Genomic DNA, 26,129 nt, shown 5'->3' with positions numbered 1-26,129 from the left:
ATTCATTTCTTTATCTTTAACTTTGGCCATCTTAATTATAATATCTCTTAGTGTTGGTCTGTTTGGGTTCTTCTTGTTTGGGGCCTTCTTTGCTTCCTGTACTTGGACATTTGTTTCTTCCTTTAGGTTTGGAAAGTTTTCTGTTATAATTTCTTCAAATACTTTTCATTCCCCTTTTCTCTTTCTTCTCCTTTTGGGATCCCTATTATTAGTAGATTGGCATGCTTTATATTATCCCATAGGTCCCTTATATTGCTTTCATTTTTTAAATTTGTTTTTCTTTCTGCTGTTCTGATTGGGTGATTTCCATTATTCTATCTTCTAAATCACTTATTCATTCTTCTTCATTATTCCATCTGCTATTGATTGCCTTTAGCTTGGCTTTTATCTCAGCAGTTGAGTTTCCTGATTTTTAATTGGCTCCTCTTTATAGTTTGTTTCCTTTTTATAGTATTTTGCATTTCTATCTATAGCCTCTCTTATTTCCTTCACTGCTTTTATCATTGCCTTTTTAAACTCAGGTTCAGGTAGACTATAGAGGTCTGTTTCATTGTTTTTTCAGGAGGGGTTCCTCACCTTTTTCTCAGCGACTTTACTTACATTTCTCTGACTCTATAAATTTAGAAGTAACGGTTGTCTACTGTGGTCTTGAAGGACTGTTTTATGCGGGAGCATCTCTGTATAGACTCTGTGCATCTAATATTTTTGTTGCAAGGGCCGTTTTTAGTATGGATGGCTGCTACATCTTTCCTCCATGTGTGCTGGCTGTAAGCCCCTTGATTGGGGGTGTGATTGGTGTTGTGACCAGAGCCTGCACTGGATGTTGAGTTGGGCCTCCTATTTGCTCTGTGGTTATCACAGCCCTGTCAGAGGCCGGATCTGCTCCATGTTGTTAGAATAGTGGCTGCCAGATCCATTTCTGAGCTGCAGTGTATGGTAGGCGGGACTGGAGTACTTCCACTGGGAGAGGAAACACTGAGTATTCCTCCATAGGAGCTGTCCACTAGAGGTGCCCTCTGCAGTGTCACCTGTCACTCATTGTACAGGTTTACAAAGTACAGTTTGTTGATGCTGCCCTTGTCCCCACTTCAGCCATGGGAACACCAGCAACCCACCCTTGGTGTTCCCCCAGGCTCCACACCCTCAAAGGTGTCATTGCAGATCCACTGATGTCAGGCATCGGGATCCACTGTAGTGCATATGCAGTCACGCATCAAGATCCATCATAAGCCACAGGGTCAACCCAGGCCCCAGCCCCACCTTCACACACGCACACCTGCTGTTAATGCCAGACCTGCCCTCACTGTGCACCAGTACTCTGCTTGGTTGTCCACAAAGGCATGAGCAGAGCAAATCTGCTACAGCTACCAGGGGCTCAACTCAAATCTCAGTTCCACCTGCCAAGTTATGCAAACGTTGGGAATAGGTTGAATTTTCAGCCCTGCCTCTACCTGAGAGCTGCACACCAGCAATTGTGCCCCTCCAGAACGAGCTGAGAAGACTATTTCTGGATCCTACCCCTCCCTTTGTGAGAATGCATTCACAGTGGTGCTGAGCAATGCCCTCTGGGATAGCAGAGAAGGCTGCTATGGCCAGCCACTGTGTGCTGGCAGTGGAGATTTCTATGCTGGATCCAGGGTCTTTTGCACATACTCCCAGCCTCAGCCTGCACCACACTCCAACTCCTGAGGCTGCCTCTCCACAGTCAACCCCAGTCCTCTCCCCAGGTCCATCTTCTAAAGCCTGAGCTCCAGCAACCAGTCCCGGCCAGTGCCAGCCAGGTCACATATTGAGCCAGTGATCTCACAACCCCTGTGCCAGCCTCTCTCCATTCTGTCTGCCACAGTGCAGCTTCTGTGCTCTCCTCCAGTCCTCTGAAGCTCTGCTGTGTCCCAGCTAAACTCCCTGCTGGAGGGGGTTCTCAGGGTGAGGACACTTACCCTCTTTCACCACTCCCTCCCAATTTCCTTTTTCTTTTTTTCCCTACTACTCGGTTTGGTAATGATTTTCCTTGTAGTTCCACTCATACAAGGTCTTCTGCCAGAGTTCAGTAGGTATTCTATGAGAATTGTTCCACACGTAGATGTATTTTTGATGTGTTTGTGGGAGAGAGTGAGCTCCACATCCTTCTATTCTGCCATCTTAAAGCTGCTCTCAGCTAGCCAGTTTCTAAACACTTGGCCTGGTGGTGTTTAACTACTAGTGAATGATTTAAAGAATTTTGAATTAAGTTATTTCTGTTCAACAATTTGCTTTTATAATTACAGAAGATTTTCATAATTATCCATTCAACCCAAAATGTCTTTTGAATTTTTTCTGATTACTGCCAAATGTACTCAATTGTAAATCACAAGCATGGAAATAGCACATTATATTATGATAGACTTGTTCCGCATGAGGAATAGTGATCAAAATTATTGCCAACTGCCTTTATTAGGAAAAGAAAATTCTTAACTGATTAAAGACTATGGATATTATATATCAACTATTAAATGGGTTTTCAAGTTTTCTGCTTCATTTTTTAAAAATACTGAATTTCACTTCAGCACATATAATAAAGTTCCAAAACTTCAAAGACAGTTTGCATACTGAAAAGGGTTCTTTGTGGATGTAATGTTCATTTGAAATTCAAATAACTGCCTGGAATTTGAAACTAGCTAAAGTTATGTATTGTAGGAGAAGGGGGACGATCTCGTCTATCACTGCTAATTTATACTGCTAGAAGATAGTATACCTTTGTACCTAGATAGGAGCAGCATGTGTGTCTTTTGAAGTCATTGGATAGTACATGTGCTATCTTAGTAACCATCTTGGGCAATGTGTGAGAACTTCTTTTTTAACCTGTAGTTCTTTTTTAAATGTTTTTAAAATTATTTTACTTATTTTAAAATTTTATTTATTTTTTAAAAAAATTTTAGGGGGGTAATTAGGTTTATTTAGTTTTAGTGGAAGTACTGGAGACTGAACTCAGGACCTCGTGCATGCTAAGCATGCGCTCTACCACTGAGCTATATCCTTCCCCTCGCCTCTACAGTTATTGTTTTAAACCATTATATACTTTTTCAAGCAAGTTATTTTTTAAGCCCCTAATTTTGTATAGTAGAAGACCCAATGGAAGTCTAAGACATGAATCTCTTCCCTCCGAGAATTTACCATCTATTTGTAGAGCATAATGATATAATGATGAAATAAAAGAATAAATAAGGGATGTTCACCATTTAGAGTCTGAGAAAGTGAAGATGGGCTATGGTGTTTGAGAGGGTCACAAGAAGGCAGAGCTCAGATGGCCGGGATGGTGCGCTATGATTTGAATGGGCTGAGGGAAGGAGATGCTCTGTTGAGGTGGGAGGTATGACATGAGCAAGAGTATGACATCTGCCTGGAGAATGTGATGGGCCAGGTGCCTGAGGTAGAGGGAGCAGTGTGTCATGGACAGGGGGAAGGATAGATGAGGGGTTTGGGATTAACAGATACACATTACTATATGTAAAATAGATAAACAACAGAACCTACTGTATACAGGGAACTGTATTCAGTTTCTTGTAATGAGCTATAATGGAAAAGAATTTGAAAATATATATGTTTATGTATGTATATGTAAAAAAAAAGTGTGCTGGGGACAAATGGATAGTTAGAATGAGGACCAATTATGCGGAGCTGGTATAGTAGTTTTCTATTTGATGTAGTTGACTGTAGACAGGCATTGTGGGCTCTTGAGTGGTGGGAAAATTTAGCCTGTCTCCAGTGGGACTCATAGGACTTTAGAGAGAAAGGGATTTCTGGAAATATCTTATCCAACATCCCCTGTTTACTGAGGCCAGGGAGCTGAAATAACTTGCTCAAGGTCACCCATTAGACAACTGCAGATTTGAATTACAGATTCATCCTTTAACCCCAAGGCCAGTGATCTTTCTTTAATACCACAGTCTTCCAGAAAACATTAAGAGAAAGAAAAGAGGGAGAACAGATGGAGAGAGATTATATAGTCCATGTTTGAGGCAATGAACATTCCAATCAGAGGAGCTGCTGAGGAAAATTGACAGAAAGGGTAAACAAGAGGTATCTTAGTGGGAAAAAGTTACAACCCGATAACTATTTTCTTATTTTAATGAATGAGGCAAATATCTAGAGAATTCAGTAAAGAACTGAGCTAATTCTAAAAAATATGTCATTAAAGTTCAAATTAATCCTAATAAAACCATTATTCATATTCCAAATGACCCTGGCAGATGGGTACTAAGTAAATATTTGCTGTATGAATGTATCAACTTAAATTTTTTGTAGTTTTTTTGGTAAATATCTTATAAATGTTATTTAAAGTACCATTTAAAGAAAACATTTTCTTTTATAGATTCACCTTTTTGGAGTTTTGCTGGCCATTTTAGGAAACTTGGTAATCAGCATTTCCCTAAATATTCAGGTAAGAAGAATCTTGTTTTTCAAACTCTGTAGTTATATCCAGGGACACATTATGACTTTAATGAGCCTCAGGCACATTTGCCTTCTTGGACTCCCTCTTCCATAAAAAATATATTTTATGATCTTGTTGATATAAAGACAAGAATAATCCAGGCTGGATTGTATCCATGTTTTTATTCTTCTGATTTTTAAAGAATTAAATGTTTTATAGTCCACTTAATAGTATTGTGTACTTAGACAAAATGCCTGTGAGTTTGTACTACATTTAGATAGATATTCATAATCTTGGCAGAAGCCAAGATTTTTTTAAATGTTCTACATTGGCTTCTCATGCTTTTATTATTTCCTAAATAACTTCTAAAATTTTTAAGGGAAATTTTTAATCTATAATGGTACCTGCTTCTTATAAGGAAATAAGTTCAGTTACCATAAAATCAATAGGGAAATAGGGTTTTATTTAATGGCTAGTTTTTCAGGTATTTATATGTTTCAAATACAAAGAAATAATCAAACCAGATATAAATAAGAGTTCTCCCATCCTGACTCCCTGCTGTCAAAGCATTCTGCCCTGTTACGTTTATTGTGGTAGCTACTTTGACTCATAAGTTCGAATCCCTTTCCCAAAAGTGTGTTTTTACTAATTTATTATCTTTATTTCAATAATGTTTATTTTGGCACCTGGACTCTTTTTGACAGTCTAAAAGAAGTGTTTTGGTTTGATGGACTAAAAAGTCACTTAACTCCTTAACATACACCTCATCTTTAGATAGTAATGATATTTATTTCACAGAGTTGTGATGAGCATTAAATAACATTTATATGTGAGAAGGCCCTCTAAACTGTAAGATGCTATATCATTATGAGTCACTTCTGTTAATGTGTTTGGAACAAACAAAACCATAATAATTGCTCTATAGTAATCTGCAAATAAATTTTAAAACCATGAAGCAATTTTATAGTACCAAAAATTTCAAGGCAGATTTTAGTCGGGTGGAAATATTTTCTTATTTACATTCTGATATACTTACAGAAATATTCTCATCTTCGATTGGCACACCAAGAACACCCACAGCCGTGCTTCAAGAGCGTGCTGTGGTGGGGTGGGGTCGTACTGATGGCTGTGGGAGAGACAGGAAACTTTGCAGCCTATGGATTTGCCCCCATCACTCTGATCGCTCCGTTAGGCTGTATGTCTGTTACAGGTGAGCCATTTTTCTGTGCTTTGTCAAATAGACATTTTAAGAGCTCAGAACACATGCACGAAAGAAGGTCTGTTTCCTGTTTTCTTAGCACGTTAACTTGGAACAATTGTACTACTAACCTCAGTTATTCACTGTCATGGAGCCACATTTACCATGAAGAAACTTGCGTTTTGTAGCTATAACATTTGTGATTAAAAGCCTGATTCCAAGGGTCTGAATCCTCATAAATTAACAGTAACAGCAAATATTACACCATGCTTTTTAATCATTAATGAATTATCTAAAAGTGTTTGTAATAGAATGTTATATTTTATTCATATGTTAAGCTGACATTATGTGTAGTTAGGGTCTTTGATATCTGATCTTGACTTTACTGTTTAGCATCTCTTTTACATTAAGAATTAAATATCAGGTATTCTACATTACTGTAAGAATGTGTAACTTTACAATAATGTCACAATTATCTTACTTTCAAAATTTATATGACTTACCAAATACATTTAGAAAAGAGAATATGAGATGTTGCTAAAGACTGAAAAAAAAAGAGCAAAAATCACTGCTAAAAATAAGAACAAATTTTTTAAGCCTTGTTAAAATCAATAAAATCTTGTTCGTTTTACCCTTTATCTGATGCTATGGAAACAGCATGTTTCTAAGTTTCTGTGAATTTAGAACCTTCACTGAAATAGAAACAAGGCAATGATTTTTGTCTGGTAACAACTAGATCAAGCATAATATGGGCTCACATATCCCAATTTCATATTTCCCCTAACAATTATATAATATTCTTTTTAAAAGCATAGTTTAAATTGAAATAATTTATACTCAAAGAGGAGTTTATTTTATTTTGGAAGTAGTTTCCCTTTCTTAATCATTTAAACTATTTTATTTAAAATACTTTCATGGGAGAGGAGAGGGATAAATTAGGAGTTTGGGGTTAACAGATACATACTACTGTATATAAAATAGATAAACAACAAGGTCCTACAGTAGAGCACAGGGAACTATATTCAATATCTTGTAATAGCCTACAATGCAGAAGATTCTGAAAAAGAATATATATATGTGTATAGACACATGTATAAACATATATATATCTCTGAATTATTTTGCTGTATACCTGAAACTAACACAACATTATAAATCAACTACAACAAAAAATAAATTAAAAAAATAGAATACTTTCATGATGTACAATAGTAGAATAGTAAGGAACACGTTTTTGGCTTTCTAGAAATTGTTGAGTTTAGAATCACCCTACTGTTGCTACTCTAAATAGGCACACAATTTATGTAATTATTTGACTTTTTTAACATTCGGATAAAATGAGCAATTTGAGTACATCTGGTCTCTGTTTACTACTGCACATACCACGTACATGGACATTCTGGATATTTTTTTCTTCTCAAACTCTGAGAAATAATAAATAAAAGGTATAGTTATATTGTCACCTTGGGACCTCTACAGGCCCCAGTTGTTCTGAAAATGTTAGTGACTATATACTTAGAGCTGATCTTTAGTTTCGTTTCTTATTCTGTTTCATGCTCAGTTTCCATGCATCGACTGAAAAAAATGCACAGTGTAAAAGTTGAGAATTATGTTTTATTTGGCGGATTTACTGAGGATTTCAAGCCCAGAATGTGACCTCTCAGATCGCTCTAAGAGACTGTGCCCAAGAGGTGGGCGGTGGAGGGGCGCCAGGATAGATGAGTTTTTGTAGCAAAGACCAAGTAGTCAGAACTTCAAAAGATTACTATTAATTAAGAAAACCAGGTATCTCAGGTTAATGATTCTAGTGCTTTTCTGTGTATGAGGAGATGCAAAAGTCTGGGCTCATTGAAATCATTCCTTTGATACCCATCTAGCCATCTTGGGCCAGTCTCCTGTGCTTCCTGTCCTGAGTGTCCTCGGGGTGCACTTTGGGGATGGCTGCCGAGGCCAGGCAGCCCACTTGTCTCCATCCTGAGTTCCCTCTGGTTCACTGTCGACTGAGGGGGCGGGGGGATGGTAGTGGCTGATGCCTTGATGGCTGCAGCATCCTTTGTTTACTGGTATGGCAGACAAAATTATTCATTCACACATGTGGAGTAGCCAAGGAGAAAAGTGTCCGGGCACATCAAACAGATGCCTGCGGGACAGTTGAGTGCACCACACTGTACTGAAATTCTCTATTTATCTCGAGTCCCCCAGTCCTGGGAAACTTTTTCTGGGCACGAGAAAAAAGAGCCTTTCCAGCTAGCTCAGAGAAAGGGAGATGTGGCTGGATTTATTGTAAAGATCGGAGATTTCATAGGCATGGAATATCAGCCAGGCCTCTTGGGATCTGAAGTGAGGGTTCGGAGATGGCCAGGGACGAAGGGCTAGCCTCGATCCCCTCAGACCTTCCGGGAAGCTGCCTGTGGAGCTGCTCGTCTTGGCCTGACTTACTCGAAGCTCTCATTCATGACAGGAAGCTTTCAGTTTAACCACCTTGCCCTTGGACAGTTCCCGGGGGGTGCTGGTCCCCCCACCTTCAAACTTGGAGATGGACTTCACTCAGTGCCACAGATCATTTTTCTTGGTCTGCTCCTCGCCCCAACTCATATTTCAGCTTTAGAACATTTTTAGCAGCCTCCCTCTCTGCCCATTTAAAATAATTCCAAGAAGTAAACTTCTAGCCTCAAACACAAATCATTTCCTGCTTTACAGTCTTTGCAGGCAGCAGTGTATGCTCATAAATCATAATCCCGCAGCACTCCTGAGCTGAATTGAGGTCAACGTGAAGTGTTGTGGGTGGGTAAGGGGTCCTGGGGATTGAGGATATTCCCCAGAACAACCCCCTACTACCTTGAGATTCTTTATAAAGATTTTAGAAACTCTAAAAACATTAAGGCAAAGGGGGAAAGTATTTTTTTAAAACAGACGTTATCTTACGGCTATGTCCACAGGTAAGGCAGAAGATTGTCTACACTTAACTGTGCTAGAACTTTCCTTTTCCCTATTCTTTCTTGGGGGCATTAAGGAATAAATCAAATCTCCCTTTGAATTAAAAAAGAGATTGCATATTCTTCTCTGGCTTCTGTCTTTTATGGTTTTCAACATTTAAAAAGAAAGGGAGGGAGGGAGGAAGGAAGGAACATGGAAGGAAAGAAGGAGGGAACATGGAAAGAAAATTAAAATCTAGTGAAGGTACTTTCTTCCATCTTCCTCCTTCTTAGGTAGGAATACAGGGTTCATACCAACCCTGTGTTCCTTTTCTCGTCTCCAGAAGTAAGGAGATACTGTGTGGATTATCATCTCACTATACCCAGACTGCTAACATGTCAGAGCCACTGTTTTGTCTGACATAATCAAAATTCCTGCTCCCTTTGTACACTTCAATCAAACAGTTGGGGTTTTTTTTTTAAGGACTAGCAGGTAAGAAGCACTACAGCAAGCCCCAGGGATATGTCAGTTTGTACTTGACCCACATTCTCGCCTCGAGCCACCTTCCTCTCTGTTCCTTCTTTCCTACTCTCTGTGTCCTGCCACCTTACACTGACATACCTACCCGGAGGCAGCATTTCTCAAGCACTCGTTTTACTGGTGGTTACATAGGTGTTCTAAGAAACAAAGAATTCCAAGCAGGTTTCTGCAGATTTCGTTAGCAGCAGAGGACTTCTTGGGGCCCTGGGATGGGTCCCTGCACTCGGTCAGTCTGTCAGAGGCAGATGCAATAAGCCAGCTTTCCCAAACCTATTGACCACAAGATGCCTTTATAAAGAAGCATCTCAAGGGACAGCAGCCAGGCCTGGGTCCAGCTTTTGGAAGGAGAGGGTCACAGCCCTCATATACTGTGTCACCTTGTACTTTTACCCTACTTTTCTCCCTGAAGGGCCTTCCTGGTGAATCATAGGTGCAAAAGCTTATTCTGACTAAAATGCAGGTTGTATACTGGCAGTATGGTTATTTCTAGATGTTGACTTGTGTTTGTCTTTCCATTAATTAAGAAAGCTCAAGGAATGGTTTTCCAATTTCATCTACAGCCTCCACTGGATAGTTTTGCCAATAAAACAGGGCAGTAGAGTGGTCAGGAGCTGAAGCCCTGGGACCACATGCCAGGGTTCAGATCTTAGTTCTGCCCCTAGAAAGCACTATGGCCTCGGGCAAGTTATTTAAATGGGTTTATGCCTCAGTTCCCTAGTCTGTAAAATGGGAATAAAAATAGCTCTTATCTCAGAAGTTGTCATGGGGAAAAATTGAGTAAGCACAAACACTTAAGAACAGTGTTGGATACATAGGGCAGTGTTTGACACAGTGACAAAACTCCCCACTGTCACTGTGATTTATAATTATTACATAGAAACAAAGTGCATGATTTTTTATAAGGGTGTGTACTTGCACGCCCCCGAAGATGGCTGACGGTTAAATTCTCTAAAATGGATGAACCACTTCAAGAAATGCTTTTTATTGTTCTTATCCATGCAATAATTAATTCTCAGGGAGCAGAAAAGTAGACTTCGCACAGCCATTTGTTCAGCCATTAAGCAGCAATTACCCTTTAACTCCTCCACATACCCGCCCCCACCAAAAAAACATGTTGGAAAATACCAGAATTGCCAAATAACCTACCAAGACAAAATACATTTGAAACACAGACACACAAGTTTGTCAGAGGGAAAACACAGCAGTCTGAGACATGCGTGCAACTTTCTGTCTTCTTGCTCTGGCTTCATAGCACTTTTGTTCACTGGCTAATTAACTTCAGAGAGGCCTTCAGATCTAACTGCAATTTGAGAATGTGTTTTCTGAGAAACTATTATTATACCAGAAATCCAGTAAAAAGAAGTAAGTTGGATGTTCTGTGGAGTTTGTAATAAAATTTTAAACTACTGCTAATCTTTCCTGTCCCTCTCCTCAGGAGGCCTTTCTTGGCTTTCGCACTAAATTAAACAGGCGTATCCTCCGCTCCCTTAGCGCCTGACGTCGGCCCTCCTCTTCCATGTGGTGCCTTTTTTGTCTATTAGAAAAAGGCAGCCTGTCTCATGATGCTTTATTTCTGTCTGTCTGCAGACTATTGTAATACAGTGATTTGATTAGAACAGGACACTCTGGTGCCATCTGTCAGAAAACTGTCCCGAGAAATACACGAATCAGCAAGCTCTGAGATGTGGGTGGTGCCTCCTCAGCTGTAGTGTCTTTGTGCAGTGCACAACCTGCTCGACTGCATGCAGCAGCCTTGACCTTACACGTCCCCTTTGGCAACTCTCATCAGGCTTGCAATGACCTGTTTAATGTCCATCCTGGCAAGTTAACTGAGACCCAGGAGACTGAGGACTGTGCGTGTCTTGTTTGCTGTCTGCTCTTCCCAGGAGAGCATGGCACAGGAAATCACACAATACAGCCTTGTAGAATTGGTTTGAATTTGAATTGTGATAAAATGAGGATTGGATGTTCCAGGATGTTTTGTTATAGGATGTTGGAAGAGAAGGGTTCTGTTCTGTTCTAAGGTGTTGCTTAAAAGATTTCGATTCCTGATGAAGCACAATGGTTAAACATTTCATTGTAAAAGACTCATGAATATTCACTCGTGTTAATTCTTAGAAGAATTATAAGCTCATCTTTTGGGGTTTGAGTTAGATTATTTGTGCATCTGCAGAGTGTGACCTCACTTTTAATATTTTCTTTTTCCTGTTCATCCCCATGACTGTGGTCTATGCTGTGCCTGAGCATTGAGAGATGATTAAAAATAATATTGTCAACAGTCCAAAGAGTTAAAGCCACAAAGAATTAAGGAGATTCATGGTAGACTTTACCCAGTATAGAATTAACTTATCTAGGGGTGGCAAGTGAGTGGGACAGGAAAGAAGATAGTTGTAGGGGCAGGGAGGGGGGAGAAAGAGAACCTGATGGACATTTTTCAGTTCTGTACCTCTGAGTATATTGATTGAAATTAATTAGAAAAGAATTCAGAGAACACATCTCCTTTTTCCATGTTGAATTCCAGCAATAATTCAGAAATAGTTAAAGGCAACTAACTAATGCTAAATGAGGATCCACTATGCCGGGTACTATATGAGACACACAACCTTGTTATTTTACATAATTATTGCCCAGATGAATAGAAGTGAGTAATAAGTAGACTAAACTCAAGACGAATTACCTGAGATCAAACACTTGGAATGATAAAATTAATAGCAGGGAGGGCTCCTTGGCCCTGGAATAATTTCCTAAGAGAAGTAGTCACCCTGTGCCTGGGCTAATTTGGATTAAGGCTGGAGAGCTGACTGCACTGAGGAAGTGGGGAGAGAATGAGACAGATGACTGGCAAGTCTTTCCCATCTCTAGTTTTCCCTAACATGCTGGCGTTTGCTCAAATTGAAATTCGCGACGTGGAATATATGTTGTCTCGTGTATTTCTGTTGTGCTGTTACGAAGCTGTAAACTGAAATGTGTCTGTATTCCATTAAACAATGGTCATAGCGTAGCCAGAAAGCCCTGGTGAGGCCTTTTGGAATTCCAAAGAAGTCATCTCAAGCAGAAACTTGGGTCTCCAAGATTTTTATTAGAAACAAATGAAAGGAAACATAAACAGACCAATGAGCAAATGACCTGCAGTGTTCCACAAACCTAGATGCTGTGAATTCTCTCAGTCCTGTAGGGCCCGGTGCTTGGTGCCAGCCTGGGATGAGGTCAGCACACCTCCTGGGCTGCCTGTGATAGTGGCACTTCATGTGGACATTTATTCGAATTTTGGGAATATGCAGAAAATACACCTTTTTTCAGTGGCTTGCTGGGTTGCCTGCTTTAGCACATTTGTCCCAAAACCAGCCTAAACAAAATGTGTGGAATAAAACTCTGAAGTTCCCCTTTTATGTCTGCTCATGCATTCTCAGCTGAAAGCATTCCTAAAACCTAAAAAACTTTATTTGAAACATCTTCTCCACCCATCCTTATTTTTTGAGAACGCCAGAGTACTTCTAGAGAAATTGCTAATGGTGGTGTAATGCGTTATTGCATTTATAACACAGAGTTAATCCTGTCCATGACAGTTTTTTTACTTTTTTGGAGTCTTTTCAATTTTAATCACTAATGTCTGTCAAGAAAAGTGTAGAAAAGAAAGGATGGTTGTCCTTAATCCAGGTAAATTTCCTCATTTGGAATTATGCACATTACCTACAATTTCATTACCTTCAATAAATGACAATAGCAGTTTTTTTTTTAATTAAGATGAATTACTAGACACTTTCACTCCTGCCGATAAGCTGGTGGGACTTTTCTCTCTGTAAAGAAACATTTTCTAAGTACCACATCCTCAGAATTTCAAATCCTAATTCCATGGAATATATTGTAGTTGACATGCTTCCCCACCTCCAGTTATACAACTAACGAGGAATGATCATTACGGAGGAGTCAGTACCTCCAACGGTTAGTTGATTGAGCCCGTGAGCACGCTCGGCATGTCCACGTGTTTTAAGCTTGATTGTGACCGACATGAAAGTGCTTTTGTGGTTTGCATTCTAGCAGTACAATAAAGTCGCCATTAAAAGTGGTCAGAAACCACAAGCCAGATATTTACATGTGAGGATCTGTTTGTAGCATTATTATATAAATATGTTCTTTTCATGTCATGGGTCCCTTCTTTATAAAAGAGTTTTCTTTGCTACTCTGTCTTCTACTTTCCTGTATTATAAACATAGACGCTGGTTTCTCTTCAGATCATAGAGGTTAAACAATAAAGTGAATGTCTAGGAAGGAAAATTGATGACATTTCCATTTGCAGACTAGATCAGAGTTCACAAACTGGTGGCCTGTACACCAGATCTGGCCACTGCTGTATTTTGTTTGGCTCAAACAACCCTTTTAAAAAAATACGAATCAGTTTCCCATATTTAAAAATTGGACCATGATACACAAAAACTGGATTTTTGTCTTAAGTAATCAGCTTTGGTAACACTGGCCTTGCAGTTGGCCAGGGCTGAATTCTGGCTGCCACTTTTCGCTGATCTAATGCACTCCAGGCCACCACGCCTGAGACCCCTCATCGCCACAGCCCACCACCCTCATTGTTCTTTCTTCTCCCATCTGACTGGCCCCTGTAGGCATTTGAGTTTGTGACCTGAGGACCAAAGTTTGTTTCCCTTTCAGCTGAATCAGGTAAGAATATCATATCCATAATCACATTTAGGTGAAGTGTAATTGATTTTTTTTTTAACTTTGGGCTCAATTTGTCTTTTAAGAAGTGGTCATAAAAGGATGAAAAAAACGGAGGGAAGTAAATAAATGAGCAAAGTCATTTTAAAATAGCCATCCCATAACACATTTAAATGGTTATCAAGCTCTCTTCTGTGTTCGTAAATCTTTGATAAAAAGTTATTATTTGAGGGGGAAAGAGAATTTTAAATATGCATATGTATCTTAATGTTGCAGATTGAAACGGGGAATGCCAATTTACCTATTATTCTACAGACACAAAAATCTAAACTCATATGTAAAAGTCTGCCCTTGAGTTTAATTGCTAACATATAGGAAGCTGATTCTTTTTTTTTTTTAAGGCAAATCAGAAAAAAGAGCAGTGAGGGTGAGTCAACTTCTCTCAGTCTTCCTTATCTGTAAAATGGGAATATAATAGGATCCAGGTCAAAGGGTGGCTTAAGGATTAAATGAAGAATACCTGGTTTTCAAGAAATATTAACTATTTTTTATCATTGCTCTTTTTTTAAATTGAAGTACAGTCTATTACAATATGTCTATTTCTGGTGTACAGCACAGTGTCCCAGTCATGCCTATAAACACCTATATTCGTTTTCATATTACAAGATATTGAACATAGTTCCCTGTGTTATACAAAAGAAACCTTTTCTAAAAATCTATTTTTATATACAGTGGCTAACATTTGTAAATCTCAAACTCCCAAATTTATCCCCTCTGACCCCCTTTTCCCCGTAACCATTGTTTACTAAGTCTGTGAGTCTTTTTCTGTTTTGTAGATGAGTTCATAGTGTCTTTTTTTTTTTCTTTCAGATTCCACATATGAGTGATATCATATGGTATTTTTATTTCTCTTTCTGGCTTACTTCACTTAGAATGATGATCTCTAGGTCCATCCATGTTGCTGCAAATGGCATTATTTTATTCTTTTTTATGGCAGAGTAGTATTCCATTGTATAAATATACCACAACTTCTTTATCCAGTGATCTGTCGTTGGACACTTAGATTGGTCCCATGTCTTGGGTATTGTATATAGTTCTGCTATGAACATTGGGGTGCATGTATCTTTTCACATTAGAGTTCCCTCCAAATATATGCCCAGGAGTGGGATTGCTGGATCATACAGGAAGTTGATTCTTAACTTCTGATTTGCTAATCCCAGTTAGTAGCTCTTACAGAAGAAAATCCAAATCAAGTTGGTACAACCTATGTGAATTCTCATGTACCAACTCTTGACCACAGGAAGCTATGTAATTCTTCCATAATAACAGCCAGGTTTTGTGATGTCAGAGTCAAGGTGAATAAAGAGCAAACTCAGGATTTATTACTGCGTAAATCAGGAAGCATTAGGAAGCTCCACACCTGGGCACATGTCTACACTTGGGATTGGTAACCTCTCCCATATTTAGACCTGGTTCAGCTGAAGCCAGTGGGGTCTTGCTTGACTTCTGTTTTCATCTGGAAATCCAGATCAGAATGCTCATGTGTAAGTTTCCTTAGATCAACCTTGACTGGAAAGCATCTCCATTCTGATTGCTAAGCTGAAAAGAGTGTAGATGACTCACCTGTAGGAGTCAGTCTGTTAACAATTGTTGTTGAGATTCTCCTGACTGTACAGTACTATGATCAAGGCCAAGTGAATACCTTAATAAACTGACCTATGGGAACACTATTTTGCACCAAATACTGGAAGAAAGTTTTTTGTCCTGTCCTTTTACAATAGTATTCTTGCTCTGTTTTTACCCCATGACTCCCACATAACCACTGTTTGAATTTTGGCATGTTACCTTTCATATGCTAACTTTTACCTTTTGTTTAATTTTTTAACATTTTTTATTGATTTATAATACTTTTACAATGTTGGTGTCAAATTCCAGTGTAGAGCACAATTTTTCAGTTATACATGAACATATATATATTCATTGTCACATTTTTTTCTCTGTGAGCTACCATAAGATCTTGTATATATTTCCCTGTGCTTTACAGTATAATCTTGTTTATCTATTCTACAATTTTAAAATTCCGTCTATCCCTTCCGACCCTCCACCCCCTTGGCAACCACAAGTTTGTATTCTATGTCTATGAGTCTATTTCTGTTTTGTATTTATGCTGGTTTTGTTTTTGTTTTTTAGACTCCACATATGAGTGATCTCATATGGTATTTTTCTTTCTCTTTCTGGCTTACTTCACTTAGAATGACAAACTCCAGGTCCATCCATATTGCTGCAAATGGCGTTATGTTGTCGGTTTTTATGGCTGAATGGTATTCCATTGTATAAATATACCACATCTTTATCCAGTCATCTGTTGATGGACATTTAGGCTGTTTCCATGTCTTGGCTATTGTAAATAGTGCTGCTGTGAACATTGGGGTGCAGGTGTCTTTTTGAAGTAGGGTTCCTTCTGGATATATGCCCAGGAGTGGGATTCCTGGGTCATATGGTAAGTCTATTCCTAGTCTTTTGAGGAATCTCCACACTGTTTTCCATAGTGGCTGCACCAAACTGCATTCCCACCAGCAGTGTAGGAGGGTTCCCTTTTCTCCACAGCCTCTCCAGCATTTGTCATTTGTGGATTTTTGAATGACGGCCATTCTGGCTGGTGTGAGGTGATACCTCATTATAGTTTTGATTTGCATTTCTCTGATAATTAGTGATATTGAGCATTTTTTCATGTGCCTATTGGTCATTTGTATGTCTTCCTTGGAGAATTGCTTGTTTAGGTCTACTGCCCATTTTTGGATTGGGTTGTTTGTTTTTTTCTTATTAAGTCGTATGAGCTGCTTATATATTCTGGAGATCAAGCCCTTGTCAGTTTCATCTTTTGCAAACATTTTCTCCCATTCTGTAGGTTGTCGTTTTGTTTTGCTTATGGTTTCCTTTGCTGTGCAAAAGCTTGTAATTTTAATTAGGTCCCATTTGTTTATTCTTGCTTTTATTTCTATTGCTTGCGTAGACTGCCCTAGGAGAACATTTTTGAGGTGTATGTGAGATAATGTTTTGCCTATGTTTTCATCTAGGAGGTTTTGAAATGTTCCATTTTTAAATATTAAATTTTACTATAGGGGTAAAGTGTAATAATAGTTTTCCCCCTTTGTACATGTTTATCAGACAATGGTTGTTATAGCAACAGCTAGACAGGGTTGAGTTTGACAGATCTCTGATTGCAAATATATGTGAGAGCACTTCAGTTTGTTTATTTTTTTCTCATTTTAAAAATTTACTGCTCTACTTAGGAGTCATGTTATTAGCTTTTCACAGAAACTGTCTTTGCTCATCACAGCTCTCATTTTAACCATTTTGCAAGATAAATGAGTTATAAGTAGTTGTATCTGAATAGAATGTTCTTTTTTTATTACTTTGCTAGATAAATAAAACTTAAAATCTTCTCATTCTCTTATCTAAAAGTTTTCTAGAAAATCTCATGTACTCTTAAAATTAAAAAAAAATGAGTATAGAAATGCATCAGGTACATAAATTCTTTCAGAAAGTAAAAGCATATTTATGTTTCATAAATCTCTGATAACTACTTTACAGCAATTGATATAATTTGATACATATAGTATACTTCAAGTTTATTGTTACCAATTGTGTTCTTTTTACTTTTAGCAATGAAATTGTGCCCTACATAACATTCTTCCCTCTTCCTTCTGAAAGTGAAATTATTTATGAAACTGCGGCTGAGCAACAAGAAGAGAAGGAAAATGATGCCTTTCTTTCTCCAAGGGAGGAAATGGAGTGTAGTGAACTAGAGAGCTCTAGATGGGAGCAAGGAGATCTGGGTGCTGGTTCTAGCTGTGCTGTAAAATCAGTGTTTGTTAGATGAAAGGATCAATGAATATACAATCTATTTGGACCTCAGTTTCCCAATTATAAAGTTTAGAACCTAGGGTAGATTATTTTTGTGTCTCCTACTAGCCCTAAAATTTCCTTATTCCATGTAAGCAATGTCTCCCTTCCTACTGGAATCCTTTGCTGTGAAATAGTCATCTCAGGGATTGTTACACTGGAATGCATTTGGTATGTGTTAGTGTCACAATGCTTCACCTCCTGTTGTTAATCTATCTCCCTCTTCTTGGAAACATTCCTTACCTAATTACACAGGAAGACAGTAATAGGGGTGGAGGTGGGGGGTCCTGGTTTTTATACTTTTTCTAATGAGAAATGTTTCCCTGAATTATTTTGGTCCAAATCTGAAATAGAAATGTTTTTATACCTGTCCCAATCTCAGTTCTTAATGTAATGGGCTACATGTCTATACATTAATTTATCTACAGAAAACATCGCTTTAATGTTTTAAAGCCACACCACACAATTAAATTCATGCTTGGTGGACATTTCCCATGCTCTGTTTATTTTGTGTGAAACATCTATCCCTATAAATAACCTACCCAGGAAAAACGTGCAAGGATACAGATCAAATTGAATGAGAAAGAGCTAGGCTGAGAAAAAGATGGAGAAAACATATGAGGATCCCACCTTATCTTGAATGAGGATTTCTGGTATGGATTTGTTATTTTGCTTTACATCAATTACTAGAATACCAGATAAAGGTACATTCAAATTTAACTGACTTAATGAATTATAATACAGACTCGTTAAAATTGTATCTATGAGAATTTGCAGTGACATGGCAAATTTATTTGTAATACAGTAACTGAGGAAACAGAAAAGAAATTTTGCACTATAGTTTGATCTCAACCAAAGGGAAATAAACACAGACGTATTAACTGTTGTTTTTGCCAGATGATGAAGTTATTTGATGACGATTTTTCTTTCTGTATTTTTGCTTTGAAAAACAAATAAAAATTTACATAATAGTTTTTGTTAAAAATTTAAAATACAAATTGTTGTGGGGTTTTAGTTTTTGGGTTTTTTTTTTTTTGTATTATTGCAAATTTGGATTTTCCCTTCCCTCTACCCATGAATCTGTAAGAGGAACAACTCAGATTCAACTTACCCCACATACCTGAGGCTGTAGCAGCAGGTCATGGCTCGGTTGTGAGGCTGAGAGTTCAGTAGCATCAGTAATGGGAGAGGAGGTCTTAAACATCATGCAGTCAGCAAATGCAGAAGGTCCCACACACACTTTTATTTATGTGCTGGGTACTAACTACACACTGGAGATCTTCAAAGAATAAGATAGATCTCAGAGTAAAAGGGGCTGATGATCTTTTTCAGGAGACAGGCAAAAAAATCTCAGGTCTAATGAAAAAGCTATATATTATAAAAGGTAATCACTACATATGGGTGGTGTGGGCAACTCTGGGGGAATCCAGAGGTGAAGCTTGAGTCTGTAGTTGGATGAGAGGGTGGAGGCGGAGTTGCATAGGGAACAGCGTGTACAAAAGTCCTTCAGCATGAAACTCAGTGGTGGTCCTGGGAATTATGATTATTTTAGTAAGGGGAGACGTGGAAAAGAGATCATGGGCAAATGTGGCAAGGAAAGTGTCAGGAGTAAATCATGGCTGTCTTTGAACGTCATGCTCAGTAGTTTGGCCCTTGTCCTCTGGATTAATGGCTTCTGACAAGAGATTTTAAAGCTGTGGATTTACATCAGATTTGCAATTTAGAAAGATTACTCTGGTGGTGCTATGGGGCAGGGGTAGTGAAATGGGGGGCCCCAGAGGGAAGCTGTTACAATGGTCTAAGCCTGAGGTGAAGCTGGCCTGAGCTGAGCCAGTGACAACGGAATGAAGTGGAGGGGGTGGACTTGTGAGATAGTGAAATTCAGACTTAGCAGACCCAGCAGTCTGTGAAGGGGAGGGGACACTAGGAGCAGCCCGGGATGCTGGTGCCCCATAGAGGTGTCACTGGAATAGGGATCCTAGGAGGAGATGATGGGAAATGATGAATTTTCAGTTTGGGATATAGTTTCTCTTCTTTCCTCCTTTCTTGTCTCTTTCTGCCTTTCCATCCCTTCCTCCTCTCCCTTCCTTCCTTCTTTCTTTCTCTTTCTTTTTTCTCTTTCTCTCTTCCTTTCCTCTCTTTCTCTCCATTCATTCATTTAGTCCTGTAGTAAACTTTTATTAAGCCCTCACTGTATACCGTACTATCCCAGTCGCTGCCTTAGGTCCACTGTAAACCAAGCCAGCTTCTGCAAACACTCAGCCATGCAGGGAAAGAAGCCATTCCCCACAGCCACAGCTGCCAGGTGTTTCTGACCAGGACACACACAGTCAGGCCCAGGACACAAACTGCTTAATTCCTTTCAAATGACATTGCATAATATGTTTTTTATATATGGAAACATCACTAATGGCCATTTTCTTTCTAGGTAGTGCCATTATTTCTGTTATGTTCCTGAAAGAAAATTTGAGAGCCTCAGATTTGCTAGGTAAGTTATTATTTTATTCATGTAATTATGGCACTGCTTGATCAGGAAATGAGTAACCCTACCGACGAAAAATATGTGCTTTAAAAATTGGGGCATAAATTACTGAAATGAATATATTCTCATTTAGAGGTGTACATTATTGTCTCTCGGAGCTGCCATCTGCTCTTTGACATGAGACACTTGCATCTTCATTGTATCTGCTGCCCATGCTACTGACCACAACAGAATTGTATTTTATATTATTACTATTATGAATGTTACAAAATTTTTATGAACATAATAAAATCTAAGAAAACATCTGTTACCTAACAGAGTATTCCACTTCAAAGGACATTTTTGTTAAGATTGTTGCATGAAAGCACTACATAAAAATGAAAACCATGTACAGAAATTAGATGCACCAATTAACTACCTAAATTGTATTTGGCTCTTTCCAAAAGTCACACAGAATGTTGACCTTCAAAATTTTATTTAGAAATACAGCTATTAATGGAAAATAACAGTGGCCTTCCTGGCTGTAAGAAAGATTTCTGTTACATGGCAAAGCTCTCATTTGTTGACTGCATCTTCTATCTCTTATTGGAAGTATCACTGGTGAGCAGAATTATGGAGATTCATATTTTCTTCCTTGGCAAAATCCGGTCTGAACTGCTGCTGACATATGATAATGAATATGATACTTCAGGCACTTTATATAAAGCAAAGTCTACTTGCTTCTAAGGAGATCTTTTTTTTTTTTTCAATTTGAGCTTTAACTGTGACACTAGTCTTGGTATGCTGAAATTTGTTTCCCTGATCAGGTTTCCCTTGAGCCTAGTGTCTTGAAAGTGTTTTCACTTTTTCCTTTTCCTCCTTGGTTTGATTCTGCTAGTAGAGTTTTTAGTCACCATTGTCAAATTTTCATGGTTAAAATGTTTTCTAAAATGCATTCATATGTGAATTGTGGCTTTTCAAATATATTATTTTACTATACTTTTTGTATATTATGGTTTATGGAATCATTGGGGGAAGTTGTGTGGGATCAGATATAAGAATGAACAATGCCTCAGTTTTATAAATTAAAACAATTAGGTTCTACATTATGTTTCTAATTTATCAAATGTCTTAAGGAAACTTTAAATCATTTAATCTAACGTATGTCATCTTTTGTAGTTAATGGTTGATTAATGTTTAAATCAATGTAAGGTATTTAATGAGGTAATACAGATGGATATAAAGGAAGACTTGCCAGTTATCGTGAACCCTTGAGATTAAAAGATGATTAAGACAGAATCCTTGCCTTCAAATAATACAGTCAATGATAAAATACATGCATACTTAAGTTTTTTTCAAAAGCCAAAAATAATATGTATCATAATGCCTTGAGCCTTTAGTTTAGAACAGGGTTTCTCAGCCTTAGCACTGCTGACATTTTAGGCTGGGTAACCCTTCATTGTGGGGGCTGTCCCGTGCATTGTACAGTGGCAGCAGCCCTTCTGGTCTTTACCCATGGATGCCAGTAGCAACTTCTGCCCCGGTTATGACAACTAAAAATGACTTCAGACATTGTCAGATGTCCCCTGAGAGTCAAAATCACCTCCAGTTGAGAACCACTTATTTAGAATAAAGAGAGATTACTCTAGCCTGGAAGCCGAGAGAGAATTTTTTACAGCAGAGGTACCATTTGAATCAGTTCTGACAGCTGAATAGGACAAGCATGGGCCACATCCAGGCATTTGGAAAAGGGCGTACGGAAGGAATAACATGAGAACTGTTGACAGAGGTGCAGAAAGGTAAGGCGGTTTCCTGTGATACTGAGCTACAACCACTGCCAGTGAGGATTAGGGGGAAATTAGTGAAAGTCATAACTATGGAAAGGGAAGAAACAAAAGTATCAATACGTGCCACTGGTTTGATTATATACTTAGAAAACCAAGGTCAGCTAAGCATTACTAAAATCAATAAACTAGCCCAGCATCAGAGGATATAAATTAAAGTCACTCGCATGGGTTCAAATCTGGATTCAACTTCTCCTATTAACTGTGTGGCCAACATAATACTTAACTTCTCTAAGCTGCAGTTTGCTGACAAATGTAGAAGACTGTTTTAAGGGTTAGATCGCATAACTGATATGAGCACTTTGAGAAATGTAAAGCCCTGTTAGTATAACTGCTGTCGTTTCTGTACAACTTCATTCCCAAGAGGTAATAAATACTAAAACCGCAGCATAAGAAATAGGAAACACACACATACACACATAACAACAACAACAAAAACCTCTATTAATTATTTGATTCTTTGCTAATTTCCCTTTAATACGAGCCCACATTTGTTAAATATTTACTCTTTCCGGGTACTGTTAAGTGTTTTACTTGAACTGTCTCGTTCGAATTATAGGAACGATCCGTTCATAGAACTGACTTGCCCAAGGTCACATAACTAGCAAAATTATGGACCACTATTCTAATAATGGCAGCTTGATATAACCATCAAGTGATGGGTGAGGGTGAGTCTCTAGCATCAGAGAGCTGTGTGACCTTGGTAAAATGACTTCATCTTTTTTTTTTTAACATTTTTTATTGATTTATAATCATTTTACAATGTGTCAAATTCCAGTGTTCAGCACAATTTTTTCAGTCATTCATGGACATATACACACTCATTGTCACATTTTTTTCTCTGTGATTTATCATAACATTTTGTGTATATTTCCCTGTGCTATACAGTGTAATCTTGTTTATCTATTCTACAATTTTGAAATCCCAGTCTATCCCTTCCCACCCTCTACCCCCCGGTAACCACAAGTCTGTATTCTCTGTCTATGAGTCTATTTCTGTCCTGTATTTATGCTTTGTTTTTGTTTGTTTGTTTGTTTTTGTTTTTTAGATTCCACATATGAGCGATCTCATATGGTATTTTTCTTTCTCTTTCTGGCTTACTTCACTTAGAATGACATTCTCCAGGAGCATCCATGTTGCTGCAAATGGCATTATGTTGTCAGTTTTTATGGCTGAGTAGTATTCCATTGTATAAATATACCACCTCTTCTTTATCCAGTCCCCTGTTGATGGACATTTAGGCTGTTTCCATGTTTTGGCTATTGTAAATAGTGCTGCTATGAACATTGGAGTGCAGGTGTCATCCTGAAGTAGATTTCCTTCTGGATACAAGCCCAGGAGTGGGATTCCTGGGTCATATGGTAAGTCTATTCCTAGTCTTTTGAGGAATCTCCACACTGTTTTCCATAGTGGCTGCACCAAACTGCATTCCCACCAGCAGTGTAGGAGTGTTCCCCTTTCTCCACAGCCTCTCCAGCATTTGTCATTTTTGGATTTTTGAATGACGGCCATTCTGGCTGGTGTGAGGTGATACCTCATTGTAGTTTTGATTTGCATTTCTCTGATAATTAGTGATATTGAGCATTTTTTCATGTGCTTTTTGATCATTTGTATGTCTTCCTTGGAGAATTGCTTGTTTAGGTCTTCTGCCCATTTTTGGATTGGGTTGTTTATTTTTTTCTTATTGAGTCGTATGAGCTGCTTATATATTTTGGAGATCAAGCCTTTGTCGGTTTCACTTGCAAAATTTTTTTCCCATTCCGTAGGTTGTCATTTTGTTTTACTTACGGTTTCCTTTGCTCTGCAGAAGCTTGTAAGTTTCATTAGGTCCCATTTGTTTATTCTTGCTTTTATTTCTTCTAGGAGAAAATTTTTGAAATGTATGTCAGATAATGTTTTGCCTATGTTTTCCTCTAGGAGGTTTATTGTATCTTGTCTTATGTTTAAGTCTTTAATCCATTTTGAGTTGATTTTTGTATATGGTGTAAGGGTGTGTTCTAGCTTCATTGTTTTACATGCTGCTGTCCAGTTTTCCCAACACCATTTGCTGAAGAGACTGTCTTTATTCCATTGTATATTCTTGCCTCCTTTGTCGAAGATGAGTTGACCAAAAGTTTGTGGGTTCGTTTCTGGGCTCTCTATTCTGTTCCATTGGTCTATATGTCTGTTTTGGTACCAATACCATGCTGTCTTGATGACTGTAGCTCTATAGTATTGTCTGAAGTCTGGGAGAGTTATTCCTCCAGCCTCTTTCTTTCTCTTCAGTAATGCTTTAGCAATTCTAGGTCTTTGATGGTTCCATATAAATTTTATTATGATTTGTTCTAGTTCTGTGAAATATGTCCTGGGTAATTGGATAGGGATTGCATTAAATCTGTAGATTGCCTTGGGCAGTGTGACCATTTTAACAATATTGATTCTTCCAATCCAAGAGCATGGGATATCTTTCCATTTTTTAAAGTCTTCTTTAATTTCCTTCATCAATGGTTTATAGTTTTCTGTGTATAATTCTTTCACCTCCTTGGTTAGATTTATTCCCAGATATTTTATTACTTTGGGTGCTATTTTAAAGGGGATTGTTTCTTTACTTTCTTTTTCTGTTGATTTATCGTTAGTGTAAAGAAATGCAACTGATTTTTGAACATTAATTTTGTAACCTGCTACCTTGCTGAATTCTTCAATCAGCTCTAGTAACTTTTGTGTGGACCTTTTAGGGTTTTCTATATATAGCAACATGTCGTCAGCATATAATGACACTTTTACCTCTTCTTTTCCAATTTGGATCCCTTTTATTTCTTTCTCTTGCCTGATTGCTGTGGCTAGGACTTCCAGGACTATGTTGAATAGGAGTGGTGATAGTGGGCATCCTTGTCTTGTCCCAGATTTTAGTGGGAAGCTTTTGAGTTTTTCACCGTTGAGAACTATGCTGGCTGTAGGTTTGTCATATATAGCTTTTATTATGTTGAGATATGTTCCCTCTATACCCACTTTGGCGAGAGTTTTTATCATAAATGGGTGTTGAATTTTATCAAATGTTTTTTCTGCATCGATTGAGATGATCATGTGGTTTTTGTCCTTTCTCTTGTTGATGTGATGTATTACGTTGATTGATTTGCGTATGTTGAAGCAGCCTTGTGTCCCTGGGATGAACCCCACTTGGTCATGATGTATAATCTTTTTTATGTGTTGTTGGATTCTATTTGCTAAAATTTTGGTGAGGATTTTGGCGTCTATGTTCATCAGTGATATTGGCCTATAATTCTCTTTTTTAGTAGTGTCTTTGCCTGGTTTTGGTATCAGGGTGATGGTGGCTTCATAGAATGAGTTTGGGAGTATTCCCTCCTTTTCAATCATCTGGAAGAGTTTGAAAAGGACTGGTATGAGTTCTTCTTTGTATGTTTAGTAGAATTCCCTGGTGAAGCCATCCGGTCCTGGACTTTTATTTGTAGGGAAGTTTTTAATTGCTATTTCTATTTCCTTTCTAGTGATCGGATTGTTCAAGTGTTCAGTTTCTTCTTGATTCAGTTTTGGTGGACAGTATGTTTCCAGAAACTTGTCCATCTCCTCTAGGTTATCCAGTTTGGTTCCATATAGTTTTTCATAATATTCTCGTATGATATTCTGTATTTCTATTTTGTTTGTTGTAATTTCTCCATTTTCCTTTCTTATTTTGCTAATTTGTGCTGTCTCTTTTTTCTTCTTTGTGAGTTTGGCCAGAGGTTTGTCGATTTTATTTACTTTTTCAAAAAACCAGCTTTTGGTTTGGTTGATTTTTTCTATGGTCTTGTTAATCTCTATTGTATTTAATTCCTCTCTGATCTTTATTATTTCCTTCCTTCTGCTGCTTTTTGGGGCTTTTTGTTGTTCTTTTTCTAATTGATTCAGGTGGTGGGTTAACTTGTTTATTTGAGATTGTTCTTTTTTGAGGAAGGCCTGTATCGCTATAAACTTCCCTCTTAGCACTGCCTTTGCTGTCCCATAGGTTTTGAGTGGTTGTGCTTTCATTATCATTTGTCTCAAGGTATTTTTTAATTTCAGCTTTGATTTCCTCATTGATCCATTGTTTTTTCAATAACATATTGTTTAATCTCCATGCTTTTCTTTTTTTCTCCTTTGTTTCTGTGTTGTTGATTTCCAGTTTCATGGCATTGTGGTCAGTAAAGATGCTTGAGATAATTTCTATCT

The 26,129-nt window shown here is 38.1% G+C and overlaps 1 protein-coding gene across 3 annotated transcripts in view; it reads left to right on the top strand.

The window, feature by feature from the left end:
* NIPAL2 (NIPA like domain containing 2) overlaps positions 1-26,129 on the top strand; it is a 76,709-nt gene that overhangs the window by 17,635 nt on the left and 32,945 nt on the right. For 2 of the 3 annotated variants that reach the window (XM_072949505.1, XM_072949504.1), the window contains exons 2-4: positions 4,352-4,420; positions 5,450-5,621; positions 20,068-20,127. In XM_072949505.1, the coding sequence (XP_072805606.1) occupies positions 4,352-4,420; positions 5,450-5,621; positions 20,068-20,127 (301 nt within the window). The remainder of the gene's footprint in view (positions 1-4,351; positions 4,421-5,449; positions 5,622-20,067; positions 20,128-26,129) is intronic. The other variant, XM_072949506.1, reaches the window with a different exon arrangement.

This window comes from Vicugna pacos, chromosome 25 (genome assembly GCF_048564905.1).
Source record: "Vicugna pacos chromosome 25, VicPac4, whole genome shotgun sequence".
Taxonomy (NCBI): Eukaryota; Metazoa; Chordata; class Mammalia; order Artiodactyla; family Camelidae; genus Vicugna; species Vicugna pacos.
The sequence above is the reverse complement of the archived record's forward strand: the minus strand, read 5'-3'. Positions and strand labels throughout refer to the sequence as shown.